Below are 25449 nucleotides of genomic sequence, written 5' to 3'. Positions count from 1 at the left end.
AGCTCCCCTATTTTTTTAAAAATTGATGGTTACTTCTTTTTAAACTGAAATGTGTAAACCAAAAGTGTCGATATTTCAGAAATCATCTAAAACATTAATTTCTGACAACACCATGAAAAGTTTATTCCAACTCACCGAATAAATTGTGGGGTAGTCTAGAAGAAAAAATCCGCAAACATTAAATTGTAATTTATTTAAGTCACAGTTAAGCCCATACAAAATCCTCTGCAACAAAATAAAGAAATCACACTCAAAAAAATAACTAAGTACCTGTTTATAAGTCAAAATTTGTTGCGGTAAAAGAGAATGTAGTTTATAAATTTCATCAATAAATAATTCTTTCTATAAATTCAAAACTGTAAAAAATAAGACCAAATTAGTGGAAATAAATCAATACTTGTATTACTGCAGCCTGAAAAAACACTATTTCTGAAGAATTAGCAATAACTTGGACTATTAAATAAAAAACTGCTGTTGTAGTAAGTGCAAACTCCATTTTCGGTACTGTTAAAATAGTATAATACAATCCTATCGTACAACACAAGCATTCAATTATGATTTTAACTAGAATAATTTCCTGAAACGCTTTTCTCACATTTCTAATTATTTGGTCCAAATTTTGTGTGATTTTTTTCATTTGAGAAAAATTTGCTTGAACTTGAATTGGTTCATTAACTCGAATGTAGTTTTGCAACAAGATGTATGAACGTCTAACGACTAGAAAAAATACCAAAAATATCAAATCTAATAGAAATTGGTAATTCCAACTGATGTGATAATGTGAAACGTTGATTTTATAAACCGGTTCACTGATTATGTCAAAAATCATCGCCACTACAGCACAAAAGCACCTCAAAACAATGAATTTTATCAAAAGTTGAGCTTCACATTTGTAACTTATTTGGATTTTGATCAAATCAGAAAGCGTTTTTTCGATTTTGACAATGTTTCGTATTATTTGTCCAATCCGTTTGCGTTTTTTGTAAATCATATAAACTGTAAGTATGTTTTGTACTCCCAACATTCCTGCTTGAAAACCCAGAAGAAAATTTGTGTAATCAACAAAAATTCTTTCTGTCACAAAATAACCAGTTCCCGTGACAAGCCCTGTTAGGACTATTCCACCAATCCATGTTTTAGTATTGTCACAAATAAACGGGTATTTAGGTGCGAAATTTGGCAACCCTGTATATTTCCAAACTTGGAAAATCGGCCAAACAAACTCACAAATGTTGTTAGGGTGCCACATTTTATCGATCATAATTAAACTAAGTGCTAGAGTCTAATCTATTATTAAAAAAATAATAACCAAATTGTTTTTTTTCAGATGTCTCTTGTCATCACAAACAACAATTTAAGTACTAGAGAGTGGCTCGTGGGGGTCACTGATGAGACCACAATCCTCTCTTTACCCCTCGAAACGAGTGAAAGCAGTCCCTGGAGTGGAAATTTCGTTCCTCCACCTCCTCGACCTTTATTCCTCGATGAAGGTGTCACCCCCGACGGACTCACAACCTGCGATTTGTGCTCCTGGGCTTGGCAAAAGGAGAATTCCTACGTTACGGATACTAAACTTGGTTAGTTGTAGGGTTAAAAGTAATAGGGAAAGAAAAAACGACCATTATGTAGAGTTTTGGAGCACTAATGTGCTTTTAAACGCATCAAGATTAGACAAAAACGGTGGATTTAATGAAACGTTTATAACGATGGATATTATGGTTCACTAAATGGGCTCGTTTTGTTGAAAGAGTTTCAAAAAATTCTTTCTTTGTAAAAATGCAAAAAACATTATCTATAATTTTTTTTAAATACCAGCGAGTTGCAAATGTCCATAGTGACCCTTAAATGGTAAATTAAAAAAAAATTATACAGGACATGGATAGATACTAATCTAGTATATCGCCTAAAAGTATTTTCAAATATACAGCGTGTCTCAAAAGTTACAATACAATTTTTTTTTAAATGAAACACTATACAGAGTGCGCCAGAACTCGCGCCCCAGAGAAAAATGCCGTATAGTAACATACGAGGAACATGGAAAAAATGTTTAAAAATTTTATCTATAAAAATTTCGAAGTTACGAGAGTTTGAATTTTGCAGCACTTTGACTCTACTTATTTCTGTTGGAAAAATAATTTTCCAAGGTTTTTTGCTACAAGCCATTAGCTGTATCCGAAATTGTAACTCTGTTCAATGTTATTTGTGGCTGTTATTGGCAAAATTTTTCCTTTACTAAATAATTATAAAAAAAAACATATACAAGATCATCAGTATCATTAAATAGACATAAAAAATGTGAAAAATTAAATGTCAAAATTTTTTGACAGACAGACTTATTTGAAATTTTTCTCTGGGGCGCGAGTTCTGACACACCCTGTATAGATGTCCCAAAAGTAAGCCGCCATACGTTAACTGGTAATAGAAAAGGTAATTCTGAGAAAAAAGTTTAAATAATTTTTAACGAATGAAGCTTTTAACTTTTTTTCTTAAAATGACATTTTCTATCACTGGTTAACGTATAGCGGCTTACTTTTGGGACACCTCTATAATTCTGTCCATAATTATAAAATATTAATATTTCTATTAATCTATTCTACTAATTGATAAATACTTGAGACTAGAATAATAAATTTGCCAAAACAATTCTAACCACAAAAAATCGATTATGCAAAAATCGGAAAATTAATTGCCCGTTTACGTACACTGTTTTTTTATCAACTGTCAACAAAATTAAATCTATTTCAAAATATTTAAACCTCACACAGGCCGTGCTCCATTTGCTTATAAAAACGTTTTTTTTAACAAATTTTAGACAAATTTAATTAAAACGATTAGTGAAAAAACAACTTACGAAATATACATTTTCAGTAAAGATATTTGGACCAGTAAAATTCGACAATATAAAAATTTAGTATTACATAAACAAAAAAAATAGTGAGTCTTTGAAAATTTAAAAGTTAAAAAAGTCTAGACACAAATATGTACATACGAATCAAAAAATTATGTTACTCGTACATAACTTTTAATTTCAATGTTTTTTTGGTCGATTTTGCTTAGTGTTAGAAAGAGGAAAACATAGTTTTTTTAGATACAGAGTGTGTCAGAATTTGCGCCCCAGAGAAAAATTTCAAGTAAAATAAGATACCAGAAACATGGAAAAATGTTTAAAAATTTTCTATGTCAAAAATTTTGACATCTCACATTTTTTGATGTATATTTAATGACACTGATAATCTTGCATTTGTTTTTTTATAATTATTTAGTAAAAATACAAAAAATTTGCTAACAAAAACCACAAATAACATTTAACATAGTTATAATTTAGAATACAGCTTTCTACTTATTTCCTCTTTTAATAGCCTGTAAAAAAAAATTGAAAAATTATTTTTCCAACAGAAATAAATATAAATGAAGTAACTCAAATGAGAAATCGTAATTTTGCTATCGAATATCTCAATTCGACCGTAAATAAAAAACTATTATCAAGTTAACCAAAGACCATAATAGTATAATAGTTTTATAGCAAAGATTCGGTAATAAACAATATAACAACAATTGTGGTAAAGACATGTTTTTATGTCTTTTTCGGTTGTTTAGGTACTTTTGGGAAATCATAAATTTTTAAGATTGTGCCTAGATTTTTAAGACGTCAAATATCGTAGTACCCTCCTTGATTTAGTGTTGTTTTTACTTTTTTATGCATGCGCCAAATGGCTTGGTCCAGAAATAAAAAGCTATTTTGGAGTATGTAAAAACACGGTATTTTGTTAGTTTTTTTAGGGCGTTCTTAAAGTAGTTTTAAAGTTTTTTTCGTGTGCCCAATTTTTGGTGGTCTACAGATATTTCGTACTTTTGGGGTGCATAAAAATTAATACTTTCTGAAGGGTTTTAGATCTTTTTCGAATGTTTACCTTTGGGAGAAGAGCTGAATTTGTAAGATTCTGCTTTGTTTTTTGAAGACGCCAAATGTCCTGGTCCAGAAGTAAAAAGCCATTTTGGGGTGTGTAAAAACAAGGTATTTTGTTAGTTTTTTAGGGCGTTTTTGAGGTAATTTTCCATTATTTTGAGAGATTTTAACGGTTTTTTCGTGTGCCCAATTTTTGGTGGTCTATACATATTTGGGAACTTTTGGGGTGGATAAAATTAATGATTTTTGAGAGGTTTTGGGCCCTTTTCGGTTGTTTGCTTTTGGACAAACAGCCAAATTTGTAAGATTTTGCCTTGTTTTTTAAGACGCCAAATGTCCTGGCCCAGAAGTAACAATTTATATACTACTAAGAAGAGTACACAATTTAAGACAACTTTTTCTTTGAGTTAATTGTATTTGTAAAGATAAAAATTGAGAAGCTGTTGTTAAATAACTTACAAATTTTCAATGGAACACTCGATAAATATAACTTATTTTTGGTTCACGCTGTATAGTTAAAAATAATTTTATGCGAAGCACTAGATTAATAACGTTCAATTTTTTATATAATTTTAACACTTAGAAAACAATAATGGACTTTATCAAGTGAAAAAATCTAATATATTCAAGTCTGAGGATCGAGCTGGTTCGGTTTTTTAATGTTTGGAACATTTCTGTTTCAGAAGCTTCAAATGAGCTCGGATGGGTCCTCACTTTAGTCATAGTTTCCCTGGTGTCCGCAGTCCTGGGTGCAATAGTGATGATCATAGTCCTCCACTGCAAACGATTGAAAAATCCCAACGCTAACGGTACTTAAATCACAATTAAGTGCTTTTAATGGCAATCAAATTTCAGTCTCTCAAGTCCCTCCCTCCACCCTGGAACGCAGCCCCGTCTCCGACGACAAATCCCTCAACATCCAGAACTTCGCCCCCAACCCCAACAACATGACCGGTGTCTGGTCCTGGCTGTCGCGGCGGTCAACAGGGGGGCCCTCCCAGCTGGAAAACCCTGCCCTTTCATTCGTCGAAAACCACTACACCCACATGGAGGACCCTTACAACAGCGTCGACGACGCCCTTTACGCCGAACTCGAGGGGAATACCGGAAGTAGTGCTTACAATAATTCTGCATACGCCGACCCTGACGCCCCCTCGTCCAGCGCCCCCAGTAGCGCCTACTACTCGGATTTGTCCGTGACCACAGTTCCTGATCGAGCTTACGAAGTGGTGGGGTTGGCAACAATGCCCGTTTGGGATGGGGAGAAGGCTCCAAGGCTTGCGGTTATCAGCGAAACTGTGACTGTGCCCTCGGATTATGTGTGATTAAAATAATGAAAAAATATGTATGTAGGTAAAGTTTTTATTGATCAGTCACAAATAAATATTTTTACAAAGTAGCTGTATATGACAAGCGTTAGCAAAATGAATTCCTCAAAATCAACGTTTGTCTTCACAAAGGCCCCGGAATTCATTTTGGGAAATTACAAAATGGGGTTTCAACCATGCCAGTAAATAAATCCGACATAACAAAAAACAACTAAACTACAAATCGTAAGATGGAGTAGATGTACAATAATTTATAACTTTTAAATGAAACAAATGAAATATAATAACAAAAATCGAGAGCACATATGCAACAATTATAAAATTAAATACAACAATGCCATTTCGACGTTCGCTAAAAAAAAATAGTTATTATTTAAAACAGTCCATCCGAGGCATCGATTTAGCTTAGGACGCAGTAAGGTAACGAATTATTGTATTGTTTACTGGCATGTCAGTCTATACAATTGTCTTCCGCTTCAGAAGGCCAATTATCTAAATAAATTCGCAACGATTTCTCCAAAGTGGCACAACTTTTCAAAGGAACTCGACCCAATCGCGTGTTCTCTCTTATGTTAATCTCCTTTTTCTCTTCGTACGTCAACTCCTTCAGCTTCTCGCGGCCATCTCTAAAACGAAAATTGAAAATTTGTTACAAAAATTCTCCCAATTTAAAATTTTTACACCAGTAGATAGAAAGATGTTCCACGGAGTTGGTAAAGACATTATTGATCTTTAATTGTCAAAAGAAATTAAGAAATTATATAGGAAATAGATAAATACTAAACTAGTGCATCGCCTGAAATTTTCGAGTATTCAGGATGCGCCAGAAAAGTTAAAATAATTCTATCTACAAAAATTTCGAAGTTATGAAAGTTTAAATTTTGCACTTTGACTCTATTTCTATTGCAAAATAATTTTACAAGTTTTTTTGGTACAGACTAATTAGTAGAGGAAATAAGGGAAGTTGTATCCTAAATTGTAACTCTGTTAATTGTGGCTTTTATTGGCAAAATTGTTGTACCTTTACTAAATAATTATCATAAAAAAATATACAAGAACATCAGTATCATTAAGTAGACATAAAAAATGTCAATGTCAAAATTTTTTGAAAGACAGAATTTTTTAAACACCTTTTCCATGTTCCTAGTGTCTTATCACACTTGAAATTTTTCTCTGAGGCGCGAGTTCTGACATACCCTGTATGTATACTTGAAAATAATTTCAGACGACGTGCTACAATAGTATTTATCAATTTCTTATATAAATTTTAACAATTAAAGATGAATAATGGATTTTGAGTAATTCCACGCCAAAATGATCACTTTTAAATCTAAACGTGAGGGCTTTTATATAAATTTTTTGAGAATTGTAAAAATCTACGTAATTGTAATTTTTTTATTCACAATCACTAATGTAATATACCGATTACTAACCTTTTAAAGGTTGGGAAACACATCATTAAATCTCATGAGAAGTAATAATATTACTTTTCTTGGGCGGTAATATGCAGGATAGTCAACGTTAAAATTACAAAAAAAACGGGAATTTTTTCTTCTAAATTGTTAAGTTATGCATAATATTTTGCTAAATTAGTGTTCAATTGCTTTTGTAGCAGATTCTCTTCAACCGCTTAGGTTTAAATTAATTTTCTATCTCTTGACCACCGGTAAAAATGACACGTATTTGTCGCTTGGACGTCTTTAGGATCTAAACCATTGAAGATAGAGGTATCATCTCGCGAATTTTTTCTTGAAAATTTTATTCTCTACAACTATCTTCTTTATATTTTTCTTGTATCTTTAACCGTATTCCCAGTACTTTCAACCAGTTAGCTTATAATGTACTATTGTTTAACTCTTTCAGAAACGGTGAGTTAAAAATTAACCCACATTTCACTTACCTTAATTTATATTTTGAGCAGTTTTGCTGGTAGTATTTCTAAGAATACAGACATTATTCTTGTAAAGTTTACCACATTTTTTTTTATTTACAACCAATGAACTTAATATCATTATGGAAACTATACAATTTACTAAATAGTTTTGAATACCTACATTGTTTTGATAATTATTCTAACTTAAAAAAAACTGAATTGTTTTTTGAGAACATCCAGATAATGGATGATGATTTGATTATTATAAATGAAAAGAGAAAAAACAAAACAAAAAATCGCTTTCATTGGGATTAGAACTTACATCCTTCGGTTTATCAGGTAAATACCTTCATATTCCGGCTAGTAGGCTTTGTGACGTCATTGGGTATTTCTAGCATATTTACGTAACCACTTTCGCTTAACATTATATTGATATTTTTTATATTGATAATATTTTTACAATGTGTATTAATATTTTCGCTAATAGATAGATAAAGTAGGCTGTCAATAGAACAAACAAAGTAATTTTGCAATATGTTTTGTCAATAATACTAAATACAATTGCGGACACCGAATTTTGGACATCAAATTTATGTCAGTTCAAAAAATGTCAATGTAAGCCACGCTTTATTGTCATTATGATTGAAATTTGAAAGTTTTAGTTGAAATTTATTTTTCGCGTCGATTTTCCGAAACAATAATGCCATCAATACGTGTTTTTATATAAGTTCAGTAAATTATTTTGATTTGTTGTCATTTTTTCTCTAGCTATCAAGATAAAAATTACAAAAACCGAAAGTGAGGTTAGTTACCAGGCCCGTCAAACGCCAAAAAAAAGGAATTTAAAATCTAAAAAAATGGCAGAGTTACCGGTTTTTACAGTGGAAGGTGCAAATCCAAAATTTTTTTGAAAAACTCCAAATATTTCATAAACGGCTAAATTTAGGTATAGGGAAAGCTGATGAAAACTCCCTTAAAATAACCCGATTAATCCAAAAACGCAGTAAAAAATATACCTTTCCATTTAAAATAAGAAAGTTGAGACCGACTTCCGGTATAACCGGAAGTGCCGCCATCTTAAAAATATTTTCATTTAGGAGGACTTAATGGTTTATGGCTATATACCAATTTTCAAATAAATACAATTATTCCAACTCCCAATACTTCTAAAGTGGGGTTTAGACGGAACAGCCTGTATATTGTTCATCCAAGGTAAATAAAAAAAATACTTAAAGAAATATTAAATAAATAAAATATCGTATGTATTATTCACTTTCCTTTTGTTTTTATTATTTGCTGTTGTTCTTTTTCTTTGTTCATTATAATATTATGTTATTTTCGTAATTTATTTCTTTATATACCTATTATGTCACTAAATAAGTAATAAAAAATGACTATTTCATATTAAGGATGCTTTGAAATTGACAAAAATGTACGAGATTTTATGAGGAGTTCATGGAGTTATTGAGATTACCGTAGAAAGTAAAAAAAATCTGAAATCTATAATAATTGGTCATAGACCGATGAAACTGTCTTTAGTGTTACTTTAATATTTATTTATTTTAAACAACTTAAAAATAATTATTTTTAAAATCCAGTAAATAGCTGTACCTGTACGGAATTAATTATATTACAATAATTAATTATTAATATTAAAGTGTGTACCTGAAAAAGTTAAAAAATATATTTTTTAATTTGTTTTTTTTTGGCATCCAGGTACTTAATTTTGTACATTATCATCATCAATATACATTAAAAAATAAAAAACTATGTTTATGCATTCAATAACATATCTCAAATTTACGAAAATCGGAACCAATGAGATTTAAAAGTGATCGTTTTGTCGTGGAATTACTCCTTTACCAACTGACTGAAACACCTGAATATAATTTTTTTTTGTGTACCTGTAGAAAAAGGCGGTTCCATCGTCCACCTGCAGAGGCCACTGGTGCAAATGCGTCACGTTGGGATCCCACTCCAACTCGGTGTGTATATCTAACAAATGCATATCGCAGGGAAATGTACTTTTGACAAATGCTACCTGAACATGTTCGACCGGAATATTCGAAAGTTCCGACACTTTCGTTTTTAGTTCAGTCATGGTTGGTGTATCTATGATGACTTCCTGAAAAGGTTGTAGAGTCATCGTTGCTGGACACCAATGTCTAGCAAATAACGCTTGCTGATTGGTCGATGTAACTTTCTCCGGGTAGGGTAACTCCTGTAGATAAATCTCATAACTGCTCAACACCAAAATATCATCCGAGAAAACTTGATCATCAAGATACACTTTCCGCGGTTTTTTCAGACACTTCTCTCGCAATCGACATTTATTATATGGTATATCCAACATATGTTGTTTTTTCGCCTTGAATAAAATCTCTTTTTTTACTTGACCCACGGATTGTCCTCTCGTTAAGATATGTTCGAATAGAAAATGATTGGTTTCGGTGCTTTCAGGACGCAGTAAATAAACTTTACAACTGAACTCGTTTATCGCTAGAGCACGTCCCAATTTCACGGTTAGTGTTTGGCCATCGCGAGCTAGACGCAAAGTATCCGATAAATTCGACCATTCCTCATCCGGACTCGGATACTGACGGTAAATTTTAAAATATTCCTTAGGAACCCTAACTACCGACTCTAGACATTTTTTAAACGTCTCTAAAGTCATACGATTATCAACAAACACTTTACAGATTTTCGCGTAATTCGCATCTGAAACGCCACGTCTACAGTCGCGCGTATTTAAAACTTTGAAATAAGTCGCGTTTCGGATGACACCGGTCGCGTGATTATCCCAATGCATTTCTTCGGACGGATTGCCGAGAACGTCGTAGTTGTACATGTCTTCGGTGGGGTCCATGGGAGAGGTCATGTGCTGGTCGGCCGGCGATGTCGAACTGCTCGAGAAAATGCCCTGGCATTCACCTGAAAACATTTTCAGGCTTTTACTATTCGTAATCAAGTGTGTTGTCTTGTTAATAATTTATTATTAATTCAATATTTCTGGAACATACTGAAACAATAATTATTTAAAAGTAAATCATTTGGAATAACAATTGAAATAGTTTACAGAGTAATTTACTACCTCATCCTTAAAAACGTTATTACCGGTCTAGTAACTTAATAGTTATTTATGTAACAAGCGCCGAAAGCGATGCTAATGCGGCTTTCTGCAAGAGTCACATACATATTTTTTTGTTCCCTAGTTAATTAATAAACATATCCTTCAACTAATTAACATTTATGCTACCCATATTTATGTTTATGACGGTTGAGGTTAAGTCAAATTTGTGAATTGGTGAAACCAACACTAAATCTGGATCAAACAAATTTCCTAACAATTCAACTTTAAATGTATTTTTATAAATAACTACTGACTATTTTAAAATATAACATCGGAAATATAGTCTGCTTTAGATAAAGTTTGGTTTTGCAAAGTTAATTTATTTTTTACTTCTATTTCAGGTTTTGCATCTAGATCATTTTTCATTCAGTGAGCTTACGTTAATCAAAATTTGACAGTTTCGGTTATGGCAACACAAAAGCAGCTATTATTGGTTTATAAATAAGTAAAAATAGAACTAACTTCCAAATTTTAAAATAAAAAATACGCACGATGACTTGAGTAAACAATGCATGTTTCGACTTTAAAAATCACGAAAATTTAACGGAAATAAATAAGACAGTGTTTTTTCTAGTGAAAACTGAGCTGCGACACCCCTACTTTCCATAAGTATTGTAATTTGAATGGGAGTAAATAATTTTGCACAACATAAAACAGAATAATTCAATTTAGATAAGGATTTAACAAGACTTATTTATTATACAGGTGCGCCAGAACTTCCGCCCCAGAGAAAAATGCCACATAATGAAGGTAAGATACCAGGAACATAAAAAAATGTTAAAAAAATGTTATCTACAAAAATTTTGTACTTTGACTCTATTTATTTGTTGGAAAAATAATTTTTTAAGCTACCGGTTATTAGAAGAAGAAACAAGGAAGCTGTATCCAAAATTGTAACTCTGTTCAATGTGGCTTTTATTAGCAAAATTTTTGTACCTTTACTAAATAATTGTAAAAAAACATACAAGATCATTAGTATCATTAAATAAACATAAAAAATGTCAAAAAATAAATGTCAAAATTTTTTGACAGATAGAATTTTAAATACATTTTTTCCATGTTCCTGGTGTCTTATCTTACTTACATTTTTTTCTGAAGCGCGAGTTCTGGCGCACCTGTATAAAACGATAAAATTGATTTTTATCTTGGAGAAAGTCACTTTACAAGAGGAAAAAAAAATATTAAATTAAATTAAACTAATTGTCAAAGTGACATGTAGTTGTKAAATAAATAAAACCGCCAATGTGATAGAGCCTAAAAATCAAGAGAAAAATTAACTTTTCTTTTCAGTGAATCAGAATAATGAAGTTTTAAGTACAGATTTCCTCGTTTTAGGTGAAGCAAAAAATGTTTTTCTTTTGCAGTTTTGGCGTAAAATCAAAAATAAAAAATTTTGCCTCTTGTAAACTCAATATAAAATATAATATAAAATTTTATTCAATTTTCACCGTTTTTACATGAATTTAATTCTTTGACGTCAAAAAATTGTGTGAAAAAACGTTAGAAACTAATATAATTTTGATTAATAAAAAGTGAAACGTAAACAAGTATTTTTTTATCGTTTAAACAATAAGATTGCAGTTTAACATGCACAAAACTTTTTCACAATATCACTAATTCAAATTATTTTTTTTACTTAAATTCGACAAAACTGTACGGCAAATGCCACAACTATAAAGACAAATTCAAACAACAAAATTTTATAGAAAAATAATTACTTGATTTTTCGACTTGTCCTATTTATTTATATTTGCTACTGTCCCGGACGAGGCAAAGCCGAGTGTGGTATAGTAAATGAGTCCGCAAAAATTTTTAGAAAACACATTCAAACCTATGTATAATTTATTGCTCAACAATAGTGGCTAAATATAAAAAATAATACCCAAAATAATTATTTTAAAATAATAACTACTTTATTAAGTTAGAAAAAAAACTTTTTTTTGTCAATTTCTGCTAGACTACAACTATACCACTATTAAGTGGTATACCACTAAAGTGGTTAATATTTTAAACCATACGTACGAAAACCTGTAAAATGTTCCGGAAAGTCGATTGGCGTCTATTAAAAGACAATGATTTTGTTATTATAATTTAGAAAATTAAAAGTGCTTTCAAATGGTACTAAACACAAGGGCTACCACCAACAATTCCGGAGTTATAGGCAACAGACCGCTCCGGCGACCGAAAATCGGCCAAAATTTTGACAAAAATAAATAACATTAAAAAAAATGGAATCAAAAATATTTTTTACATGTCTAGAGGTCCTAAAAATTTTATTAAGGGACTTCGGTGACTCCATAAAATAAATAAAACAGCTTTTTTGTATACGCTCCCAAAACTGAACAAACGTAAAACTTCATCCAGCACTTTTCAATTATTAAAACAATTGTAATTATTAAAATCAAAAGTTGTTTGTTATTAATGTTTGACCCTATTTTATTATAAAAACCACTTTTCAGTTAAATGACAAAAAATTTCAAATTTGTAGGGTACTCTGAAATCGAATTGAATAATTTATTTCAATAAAGAAAAGATTTATCTTTTGGCCCCCCAAATTACAACAAATCCCTCATTTACGTTCGAAAAAATCACAAATAAACCCCAATTAAATACCTGGTGCGTCTCCTACAAGCGTCCTATCGCTATCACTCAAACTACTATCTTCACTGTTGCTCTGATCACCAAAATTATCACCACAACTCAAAATGCCCGGTTGTGGTGAAACTCTAAGACTAGGCGAGTTAGTTCGTTCCGTAGTCACAGCATCCAACTTATCAGAATCCAAACTCGGTATAAACAAACCATCAATAGTCACTACAAAATCAAATAAATAAATCAATCAAAAATGAAAAAAAAAATATTAATTACCTGGATCTGTGTCTGGCAACAAAACACTCAAATAAACAATATTTTCAAACCTATCAATGATTTTCTTAAATTTAGAATTCTCGAAACTCTTGTCTGGATCCTCATCAATGATATTGGTGACGTATAGTTTGAAATCAGGGGAAGTATTATCAACGGCAATTGTCACATTATCATCATCCAAGTATTTAGCTTCATTACAGAATTTCGCAATTGCAACCTAAACAACACAAAAAAATAGTTATTCAACTTGTGTCAGGATTATTCTTATACTTGGATATTGTTAACGTTCACTCCCAATTGTTCGGTTATTTTACTCTTCAAGTCTCTAACAGTATCGCCGTCGTCAATTCGCACCATAAAAGGCTCTCGAACATCTTCTGTTTCGATATTTACGAAATATGTCCTCTTATTCATCCCACCTTTCTTATAAGTTTTAAACTCCGTTCCTTTAAACCACACAAGTCAGAAAACAAATCAAACAAGTGGGGAAAAACACTCACCTGGCTCCCTGATGTCTAATAACCATTCCTGATAACACACTTTATATTTATCGTCAATATCACAGAATTTAATGTCATCGGACTCGAAACTACAGTCGATACATGATTGTTTCTTATTAAAAATAACCATCCTGCAATCGTCAACATCCACAATCCCTTCCAATTTGAAGCGTCGATGCGCCATCTGGATGGCATCCTCCAACGTCGAATCCAAATACAAGTTGATCCTCACATCCATCATCTCCTCCGTATTCGGATGATAACAATTGACAGTCATCCGAAACGAATTGTTTTGTTTCTCCTTGTTCAATCTATCAGTCTTCTCTTTATTTCTCATATTCTGAAGCAATTTTTGCATGTGAGGTGGAAATTCCTCGACTTTCATAGCGGTGCAGTTTCGGTCTTTATCGATTTGACGGTACATCAACATGTAGGCGTTCGTGCTCGAGGTGTAGACGCCCGAATAGTAGCCTTTTTGAGGGCCACCACCGTAGGTTTTCTTAATATCGTCTTCAGTTATCCGGTTTACGCTTTGATCGTTAAAGCACAGCCATTGGTTCTTGTCGAAATCTTTGATGTAAGCGTAGTAATGACCACCAGAGGCGCTCCCAGAGTGGATCATTATGCTGAACAGTTCGTAGATGTAGGGGCCTTTGGCGTCGTTTTCGGGGTGCACGTTGCCGGAACTCACGTCGATTCCTGGTACAAAAAATTATTCAGTGTTAATTTACTTAAAAAATAGTTTTCTTATTGTAAATCATTAATCAGAATCATTTTTTTTACTATTTAGGAAGTAAGTTAGAGGTAAAAATGTCAAAACATTGACCAAATCCAGGACGTTAGAAATCCAAAAATGTTATCCCCAAATTTTTACGCCTTCCAAACCCCAAAAATTTCAAAATGTATAATTGCATAAATGTATCTTTAATTTTGGACAATTTAAAGGTGAATTTAAGTCACAAGGATTGATCCAAGTCAAGAACAATTATTTTATCTTATACCCCACGTGCTTACTTCCGTTAAAAATACTGACAAAATTTGAAATTAAAAAAAACACCCTCTTACAAAACTTACCCTTTTAATATTCAAATTAAAAAAAAACAAGAGGAAAAATTGTTCTTTGATTTTACGCTAAAACTTCAAAAAAAAAACATTTGTTGCTTAATCTGAAAGGTTAATTAAAACTTCATTGTTCTGATTCGGTAGAAAAAAAGTTAATTTTTCTCTTAATTTTAATTTTAAACTTTTCTCATCACATTTAAATAATTAATTGAATAATAACTATTCTTGTTAAAAATGACTTTGTATTTTTTTATCTTAAATCTGTTTTTTTTGAGTTGCCATTTATTAAAATTATGTTTTTCACAAACATTTTTGTTATTTAACGTAAACTCATTTGTCAAAAAAGTAAAACCGCCATATGATGGGATTTAAAACGCAGAGAAAAATAATTGCAAGTTCAAAATCAAGAGAAAAATGAACTTTTCTTTCCACTGAGTCAAAATCATTAAGTTTTAATTATAGATTTATTCGTTTCAGGTAAAGCAAAAATTTTTTTTCCTTTGCAGTTTTGACGTAAAATATATACTGTACAATATACAGGCTGTCCCAATTAAAATTTGCACCCTCTAAAATCTCCGATTTTGTACAAAATGCGAAACAATCAATTTTAACTTAAAGTTTCAAAGTTATTTTGCATTCCACCCGTTCAAAAAATTTAAATAGAAAAACGGGTCAAGTGACATATCATTTTCAAGTTGCTTTCACTGATTTTTTTTTCAATTAAGAAATTTTTTGAGATTACTGTGAGAGGAAACAAAAAAGTGGTTATGAAAAAACAATTCAGTTTACAGAATTATTAATATTACGTTTTTACCATTTTCTAGAGCATCTTAAGCATTCTTCCAGGTAAGAGAAAAGAAAATGTTGAAATTCAAGACGTCTACAAAACAAAGTTGCATCTTACATCCTTCGAAAACAAACAGTAAACGTTAAGAAGCTTTTATTTTGATCTTATGAAAACCAGAAAATTACTTATGTGAGAGTCATAATAATGCGTCGATTTGTACTGTTAATTACTTCATTAAATAATGGACTTCTTAAACAACGCTCATATTTACCTCAAATAATCACAATTTTATTTACAGAGTGTGGTTTGTGCCATAGCAGACACAATATGTAAAGTACTAAAACAGCATATGAATGTTTTTTTTTATAAGATTGGCCCCATTTTTTGTAGAATAAATAAAGGATGATGGGAGGGCTAATTTTTATCGGTGACCCCTCATCAATTTTTTACACTATCACAAGTGCATTTATGTCTGATTTCATAGAAGCTACTTAATCGTAAGAAATTATTAAAAGAAACTATTAAGACGCAGAACAAAAGCAATAAATTAACCAATAAACGAAAAATACTTGTAAATTATACCAAAAAGACACCAACATGACATTTAAGTGGTGTAGTTGAAGTACATACAGGGTGAATATAAAGTATGGAACCAAGCGGATTTATTTTTAATCATTTGCCTCCAGAAAATAATAATTAATATAAATTAAAGTAATATAAAAAATGTGATCGTATTTTCAGAACGAAATTTTGTTTTGTTTTTGAACTATGCGATTTTTTTGTCAAAATTTTAATTTTAAGCAGATAGTTGTAATCCTTCGAGTATAGCTTTTATGAGAAAAATGATTTTATAGTGGGTTGCCATTTAAAAAAAAAATTTTTTTTTGTAGAACTCAAAAACAAAAGGAAATTTCGAAAAATTTTATTCTTGTTAAACCATCACATTTTTATAGTACTTTAGTTTAAGCAAAAAACGTTTGGTTCCATACTTTTTATTCACCTGGAATTTAAATTAATGTTCAAAGCTACCATCCTTAGAGACCCTTTAATTGTTTCAATTTACATTGTGATAGAATTTTTTATTTCACTTTTGTGTTGGTAAGAAAAAAATGAAATTGATGACGTACCAGTCTACCCTCGTGATTTTTACTATAGAGAATTTAATTCTCTACAAATTCTTTGTAATCCCTCTTTTTATTTCAAAAATATTGCTATTATTATTTTTTATATTTTGTCACCAAATTAACAACAGATTTTTTCCATAAATTACCTTCATCGCTATCCTCGCAGTTCTCATCATGATCGTTAACATTGGAAGACAAATCAGTACCCTGACAACTCTCATCATCCAAAGCCGAGCCTGAATCCGTCGTACTACACTCATCACACCTTACAACTGTATCTCTCTCCTCTAAACCATCGTTTTCACTCCTATTATTAGGCACGAAAGAATTTAAATTAAGTTTTTCAGGAAAGACAACCCTGCAAAAAACCATCATCAATCACACATCACACAATTTTCCACTACCAATTCTTACTTATCGTTCAACTTGATTCTGTGCATTGTGTTGTAGTCAAAATCGAACCTCTTTAAATGCAATGTGAGTAAATAAGGAAATTTTATAAATTTCAAACCTTTGTGTGCGTCGCACTTCTTATTACATTTTTCGCAATGATATTGATTATTTCCTTCTAAAGTTTCAGGTTGAACAAATGCTCTTAAAGCTTCTTCGACACTATTATAGGCTACTGTACTACCAAATGGTCTGACCGGTAGTGGAATATCCAGAAAGGTATCCTCGCGGGATTTTTCTGTACCGCACTCTAAACACTTGACATAATCTAACATGGTGCCTTCGTACAAATCATTGATAAGATTTGCTTGTTTGGTGTCTTTAAATTTGCGTTCTAATGCATCGAACATGACACGACACAGCTCTTGGATGTCGTGCTGGTGCCAGGCTTCGCTACCTTGCCAACCAAAACTAGTGGTCAAGTCGGTGGTCTCCACAGCTGACCTCGTTGACGTCTAAAAACCACAAATGTAATTTATTAATAATGTTATTAAAATGAATTTCGTTAATTATCATTTCATTTACGTTTGGATTAATTAAATTTAGTGGTGTTAAATTTTCATCACTCAAACAAATAGCCTTAATCAAAATGTTATTCTGATCTAAAGAATATTTCCTAAGTGAGTCAATTTGTCGACAATGTAAATTAAATAAATTGAAAAAAACACGCCCTAATTTTCTAGAAGAAACGTACTAAAATTTACCATAACTAAATAGAAAATTACTAAATTAAGACTAAAATGCGTTATTTTCCCTTCTTTTCTAAATAGTGTTTCCACCAACAACTCACAAAATTTGAAATATTTTGCAAAAACAAGTCAAAAAAATCGCAAAATTAGGTTTAAAATGAGTTATTTTCTATCATATTTTGTAAGGGTTTCTCATCAAAATTAAGTATTTTTTTTCCGACTATTTTATGAATTTCGAGCGTTTTTACGTGAAACAACTGTGTATTTTCCATGAATTCAGAAGTGTTTTTTTTTAATAACAAAATTAAAAAAATTTAAAATTAGACTTGAAAATGTGTTGTTTTCACATATTCAAACCGTTTTTCACTGAGAAACATGCAACATTCGAACTATTTTACAAAAACAGAATAGAAAATTGCAAAATTAGATCAAAAAATGTTATTTTTCTATGAATTTAAGAGTTTTTCTCCATGACAAACTTACTAAATTCGAACTATGTATTTAGTATTTAAAATAAGGCAAAAAATACATGGGTCAAGAATGCGTTATTTTTGTTGATTTTTACAAATTAGTTTTCCATTAAGAAACAAGGCAAAATATTGCAAAATTAGGTGTAGAATATCTTATTTTCTATTTTACAAGAGTTTCTTTTCTCCGAGAAACTCAAAATTCGATAAATCTTGACAAAACAAAAATTAGACCAAAAATATGAATTTTTTTTCGATTTTTTTTTAGATTTCGAGCATAGTTACGAGTCTAAATTCAAAAACAGGTCAAAAAATTGCAAATTTAGGTTAAAAACGCGTATTTTTCTGGTTTACAAAGCTTCTTCATCAAAATTCGTTATATTTTAACCAAACAAGGCAAAAACTAGACCAAAAATGTATTTTTTCGTCTATTTCATGAATTTCGAAAGTTTTTACTGAGAAACTTACTAAATTTGAAAGATTTTGTCAAAACAAAATTGCAAAATTAGAGCACAACTGTGTATTTTCCATCAATTCAGAAGTGTTTTTAATGACAGAATTAAAAAAAAATTAATTAGGCTTGAAAATGCGTTGTTTTCACTGAGAAACAAGACAAAAAATTGCAAAATCAGGTGTAGAAAAACAAAATTCGGCAAATATTGACGAAACAAAGCAAAAATTGGACCAAAAATATAAGTTTTTTTTTGAATTTCGAGTATATTTAGTAAGACTGTATTCGAAAACAAGTCAAAAAAATGCAAAATTAGATTTGCAATGGGTTATTTTCTGTTTTGCAAGACTTTAATCAAAATTCGGTAAATTTTAACAAACCAAGACAAAAATTAGACCAAAAGTGTGTTTTTTCTTTTATTTCAATGAATTTTGAGCGTTTTTACTGAGAAACTTACTAAATTTGAAAGATTTTGTCAAAACAAAATTGCAAAATTGGAGCACAACTGTGTATTTTCCATGAATTCAGAAGTGTTTTTAATGACAGAATTTAAAAAAATTAATTAGGCTTGAAAATGCGTTGTTTTCGCATATTCAATGCGTTTTTCACTGAGAAATAAGACAAAAAAATGCAAAATTAGGAGTACAAAAACAGAATTCGGCAAATATTGACGAAACAAAGCAAAAATTGGAACAAAAATATGAGGTTTTTTTTGAATTTCGAGCATATGTAGTAAGACTGAATTCGAAGACAAGTCAAAAAAATGCAAAATTAGATTTGTAATGGGTTATTTTCTGTTTTGCAAGACTTTAATCAAAATTCGGTAAATTTTAACAAACCAAGATAAAAATTAGACCATTAGACTATTTAAATGAATTTTAAACGTTTTTATTGAGAAACTTACTCAATTCGAAAGATTTTGCCAAAACAAGGTAACAAATTAAAATTAGAGCAAAGCTGCGTATTTTCCATTAATTTAGAAGCGTTTTTTAATAACAAAATTTGAAAAAAATGTAGAAGGGAGTGAAAATTTGTAAAATCAGACTTGGAAATGCGTTATTTTCCACTCTGTGGCTACAATAAAGCAAAAAAATTGATCACAAATATGTTTTTGTCGATTTTGATAAATCTCGTTTTTACCAAGAAACAAGGCGAAAAATAGTAACAAAATAGGAACAAAATGAATTTCATGAATTAAATAAATGTAATTAAACAAAGTTAATAGTTAATTATTTTTTATCACATCACAGTTTTCTGTTACGAACGATAATTTTTCTGCTTTCTGCACGAATGCCTAAAAAAATTATTTAAAATTCAAATTGTTGCTGAATTATTGCAATATTATCACCAGATGGGTCTAAATGGGTCTTTCTCGTAAAATACATTTCATTGATTCGCATTTGGACTTTTTTTAAAAACTTAGGCAGCATAAGATTGGCATCAAGGCTTTGGGGATAAAAATATGTTAGATTACTATTCAAGGTAAAACAACCCATTTGTAATTTGTTGGGCGGTTTTTGTATTTTTGTTAATTACATATTTCTTAAACGTGACGTAGACTATTTTAAATATGTTTCAATATTCAAAACACAATATTTTTCAAGCACCCAATTTTATTAATCACCTGCAAATTGAGGAATAACTTCTGCAACTGATATGGAATAGACCTGGCCTCATTTTGCCCATCAAACTCCCAATTATAGATGGCGTTTCTGAACTCAGGTGTCATAAACAACGCTTGAACTAGACTGTTCAAATAGCAGGTCATTGCTTGGTTGACTAAACCGACGTAATTCGTCGTTTCGACAACACTCATCGCCTCCACGTTATTGGACGATTCATCATGACATCGCGAACAATGTCCATGTTCGGGATAATCGTCGATGGGTGCAGCACTGTCGCTTGCACTAGACGATAAAACTTCACCTGTTGTTGGACTTGCCGAAGCGCCTAATAGTAAATCGTCTTCGGTAACGTCATTGACGTATAAAGACATGTTACGCTTCTCCGATGGTGAAACAAGAATGGTGTAGTTGTGGCCGGGATTCAGGTTGATGCCAAGGTCGCCCATGCAGCTGGCTTTATGGTCGCTGAGGCAAATCTAGAAAAATTGCCCAATAAAAATTATCAGAAAATTATTTAATTTAAATAAACTCAAAATTGGTAATACAGGGTGCGCCAGAACTCGCGCCCCAGAGAAAAATGCTATAAGATACCAGGAACATGAAAAAAATGCTATTTCTGTTAGAAAAATAATTTTCCAAGTTTTTTTGCTATAGGCTATTAAAGGGGGAAACAAGGAAGCTGTATCCTAAATTGTAACTCTGTTCAATGTTATTTGTAGATTTTATTGGCAAAATTTTTGTCTCGTTACTAAATAATTGTAAAAAAAAACATATACAAGATCATCTGTATCATTAAATAGATATAAAAAAAATGTCAAATGTTAAAAAATAAATGTCAAAATTTTTTGACAGATAGAATTTTTTAAACATAAAATTTTTTGACAGATAGAATTTTTTAAACATTTTTTTCATGTTCCTGGTGTCTTACCTTACTTGAAAATTTTCTCTGGTGCGCGAGTTCTGGCGGACCCTGTATACAAAAAAAAATTGGAATTATAATAGATTCGGAATTACGATTTAGGGATTGTAAAGAGGTCTTATATTGCATTAAAAATATTCTAAACTTGGTACTTTCCAACCTTTTATTATAAAAAAAAAATGATAAAACAGACTGTTCCAATTATTTACTTAGAAACAACAATTTCATTATTTAAAGTAAAGGTTGCAAAAACGTGACATTCAAAAAAAATACAACATAAATAGCTCTTATCTCCCACTTTGCTTACTTGTTTAAAATGTAAATCGTATTTTTTAAACCCTTATCTTTAAATTTACCTTGGTAACTAGACTTAATTAGTTTTAATTAACGTGATAGCTTGAACGCTCTCACACCCGTGTAAAACGTTATTTAACCATCTTTGTGACACAATAATAATTGTTTTACCTGTAGGAAAATTTGGAAGCACTAAAAGTAAAAAACGGCAAAAGGTAGAGATTGGGTGAAAGTAAAAAACAAAACTCAATCATAATTCTTCAAAGTAGTAGAGTTTCATAGAGAAAAAAAAGGGTCTAAAAGTGCCTAAATTAACGTTTTAAAGAAAAACATCACTAAGAATGCGTTGGCTTTCAATCATTCAATCTGACACTTCTGACAGTTGTTGACATTTCGCGACAATGTAGCTCACACTCTTCAAGAAAATCAAACGTTTTTTTTTAAAGTCAAATAAATCTTTAATCTGCATTTTTTTTTGGAATCTACTGACAAAAAAATTGACGATATAGTCCCTTATTTAACTTCAATTTTTCGTGGCAAATTGATAAAATCAATTTAAAATTATTATTTTTTGTGTCTTTTTCAAAGCAAATTCGAATTGAATTAAAACAGTTTTTATTGATAATCCGTGAGATTTTTGCAAAATCTTGAATTTGATTGGTTGGTCACATTTGTTAATTATTGGCCGATTACAAGGACCAATAATAATCATTTCCCATTCACAATTAACACTATCGCGGTAACCAAAAATCCATAATTCGACAGGTTGATTCTCACTATACAATTAGTGCAAAACTTAGCACAAAAAATCAAATGGTTCAAAAAAGAATTCAATTTTTTTGCCAGTGGTGGCTCATTTAAAATGAATAACTGCCAATATTAAAAATGTGAACAAAATCGGTTAATAAATAATGAAGTTAAAGCAATTTTGTAGTTATAGTGCTAAGCTAGCCCCAAAATTTACAAATGAAGGCTAAAACCGCTTGTCGAATCTTCGAAAAAAATTTCAAAAGTACATAATAATTCAACAGATTGGTTTCTTTATTTACAATCCGTACAAAATTTAGAACAATTTGAACCATATCAATGCCGTAATGAACAATTTTCTGATTCAAAATGGTTCAAAAAAATTCAAATTCTCAAACAAAAAACAATTTTTTTGTGTTTTTTTTTGCCAGCTGTGGCAAATTAGAGAAACATTAAAAATTTCAAGAAAATCGCTCAACGATTAATAAAGTTAGAATTTTTTTTTTAGTTGGAGTACTAAGCTAGCCCCAAAATTTACAAATGAGCGCAAAATTTTAATGCCTATTTAGTGTTAATGACGATCTTGTACATGTTGGTTCGTAATTACTTAGTAAAGGTACGAATTCCTTGTTTCCTTTTCTGTTAGGCAGTATCAAAAAAACATAGAAAATTATTTTTTTCTGTTTTCTGAAATCTTACCTTACTTCTTTCTCTGGGGCGCCTGTTCTGACACACCCTGTATATTGGTTCGCGTATTTAGAGGACGCCAAAACCTTAAAAGTTATTTTTGTTTTTCTTTAATAATTGATTTTTATGAAACAGGCAATTTGATATCAAAACCACAGAGTGTGGTGCAAATCTTTTGTTTTATTATTATTGTTAAGTACAGTGCGATCAAAAAGTCTTTCTATCAAGTAGGCGTCCTAGTTGAGGACGTATGTTGCATGGCAGTTCGTATGTTATCTAGATGTCAAAAAATTATTTTATAAAAATTAAAACATTGAGATAATTAAATTGAATTATCCTATGAAACGTCTCAAAACAAACTAAAATGAGATCTTGTTGGTGTTTATTCATAAAAATTGTTTACCACGGTTTCCTGTCATAATTTACATAAAAAATATTTTGACATTTCTCATTGCGACATTTTATCTTCAACCGACATACGTTTTAAATTTCTAAGATTGCTTGATAGACAGACTTTTTGATCGCACTGTACTTAACAATAATACTTACCTGTTTTTACTTGTTTACTTACTTGTTTTTTATTCGAAGAATACATTATTTTTAAACAATTTTGTTGTTTTTTTTCTTTTATATCGGCCTTAGCTTTAAAGTAAAAAATAACACAGGTCAACAAGGGTTCGGTAACATTGATGACAATTTGGTCAATAGTAGTTTTTTACTTCCGAAATAACAAAATGCATTTAGTTTTTTGATAAGACGTACCGTTTATTTGTTGCATTTTTTACCAATAATTTAATTAATACATTTTCTGCCCTCTCACTTGGATTTTTTTCCAATAAATCTGGGGGCTGTCAGTGACGAACAAGGGGAGAGGTTTCAAAAAGACATCAGAAAGATGAAAGAACGCTATCAAGGCCGCTGGAACCCTTCCAGCTTTTTTAAAATGCGACAGTAACGCACCTAACAAAAGAAAATGTTGAGATTTCACTTTTTTTTTGTAATATACGACTTTTTTGATGTTTCTAAAGTTAGTTTATTAAAATATTGTATGCTTATAATAAAAAATTAAATAGTTGAATTATTTTCAGTACTCTTGCTTTAACATGGGTGTCAGAACGAAGTTGGTAACATACGAATGATACGTGTTGAGACATTTTTGTGAAAATTTCCGAAATCATAAACGTGGAAGGTAGTTTAATCAATGTTACCAAAAATTTGTTCAAATTTGTTGACCAGTGTAATTTAAGCATACGTCAAAATTTCGGAAGCTAGCTATTTATTATTACTGTTCAAAAAATTGTAATAAAAAAATAGTTTCTTTATGTATGTTTGTGTTAACAATAATGTAATTAATTATTATTTATTTAATTATATTTATTACAATTTTTATTTATTTAAACAAAACAATCCTAATTTCATTGACTTGAGGAATCTCAGGTTACTCGTTATCCGCATCTTTTCGTTACAGCCTGTATATTTCTAAAGATCAATTATTTGTTCAATTCTATTTTTATAAAATCGATTTTATTTCCTCAAATAACAGAAAAAAATTGTTTGCAAGACACAACCTTGAATCTAATCAATCAACTAACGCCTTAATTTATGTACAAGCAAATAAAGAATGCAGTTAGTAAAACAGTTAGATGTTTGCATATTAAGTTACGATATTTAATTTCGTATTCCGCAATACTAAATCGTGTTTTGTGGCGAAACTTACTTCTTTTCCATCCTCCTCACATTGGAGTACAAGATCAAGAGTTTCGTGATCGTTTGGAAACTCATCTCGAACAAACATTTCAATGCTTGCCACTGTGGTGGCCGAGTTTAAAAGAAGATGTTTTGGGTTTTTGTGTCCAAGATCATCACTATATTTCACGTCCACTTGAACATCTTCAGTACTCATCGGCTGAAAGAAAAAAAAAACTGAAACTTTGGCGATTCGCCAGTGTAATCCGTTAAAGTAGTACAATATAAAAATTGAATTATACAAAGTTAGACACAAACTAGTGGACATTTAAACGCAGCTTTTGGAAGAGAGCCAGGAGATAATTATAGAAAGACATGTGTACGCAAATATAGTCCACAAACCGGACTTATTTTATAATAACCAAATAAGTCCAAGTGTTAGGTACTTACACCGTAATCGGACGAAGAGTCCAAAACATCCTCACATTTCCTCCTCATTTTTAAGCGACGCCTCTGGAAATCTGAAACACAAACCATTCATCACAAACGATAAATTACACTTCACATATCATCGTGTGACGTTTGTGACGCTGAATTTTCCAGTATTTTCACTCAAAAGGCAGTTTCATACCAAAATGTTTACGTCATCCCGAAAATTTATCGCACTTCCGCATCACAGACTCGTACCGGAAATTGCCGGAGTGAAATACACCATCAAAAGGCGACAACCAAACCTGTTTGGGTTTTTTTATTCACAGGAATTGTCTTACCGCAACAATTTTTGACATGTGTTAAAATTCATCACGCGCCATCTTGCCCACCATTTTCGCCATTGCCCATTTGCACTCTAGCCAA

The 25449-nt window shown here is 31.0% G+C and overlaps 2 protein-coding genes across 4 annotated transcripts in view; one reads left to right on the top strand and one right to left on the bottom strand.

Moving 5' to 3' along the window:
• LOC123015991 overlaps nt 1-5304 on the top strand; it is a 13926-nt gene extending 8622 nt beyond the window's left edge. The window contains exons 2-4 of the mRNA XM_044416137.1: nt 1328-1577; nt 4591-4716; nt 4763-5304. Of these exons, the coding sequence (XP_044272072.1) occupies nt 1328-1577; nt 4591-4716; nt 4763-5232 (846 nt within the window). The 3' untranslated portion in view covers nt 5233-5304. The remainder of the gene's footprint in view (nt 1-1327; nt 1578-4590; nt 4717-4762) is intronic.
• Nucleotides 5256-25449, bottom strand: LOC123015975 (ubiquitin carboxyl-terminal hydrolase 47). 3 transcript variants are annotated; one of them, XM_044416117.1, is made up of 12 exons: nt 25365-25449; nt 25045-25115; nt 24626-24814; nt 20261-20737; nt 16994-17484; nt 16726-16937; nt 13607-14305; nt 13377-13552; nt 13107-13323; nt 12852-13052; nt 9013-10039; nt 5256-5861 (listed from the first exon to the last, which is right to left on the bottom strand). In XM_044416117.1, the coding sequence occupies exons 2-12, from the start codon at nt 25090-25092 to the stop codon at nt 5687-5689; spliced, it is 3912 nt and encodes a 1303-aa protein (XP_044272052.1). In that variant the 5' UTR covers nt 25093-25115; nt 25365-25449; the 3' UTR covers nt 5256-5686. The 3 variants fall into 3 exon arrangements, with proteins under 3 accessions (XP_044272052.1, XP_044272061.1, XP_044272043.1); XM_044416126.1 differs by lacking the exon at nt 25365-25449 and adding an exon at nt 25226-25244; XM_044416108.1 differs by lacking the exon at nt 25365-25449 and having other exon boundaries at nt 25045-25190.

This window comes from Tribolium madens, unplaced genomic scaffold (assembly GCF_015345945.1).
Source record: "Tribolium madens isolate multiple individuals breed KSU strain unplaced genomic scaffold, Tmad_KSU_1.1 Scaffold_11;HRSCAF=98;Tcas5.2_LG3b, whole genome shotgun sequence".
Lineage (NCBI taxonomy): Eukaryota > Metazoa > Arthropoda > Insecta > Coleoptera > Tenebrionidae > Tribolium > Tribolium madens.
Note: the sequence above shows the minus strand (reverse complement) of the source record. Positions and strands in the feature narration are given on the sequence as shown.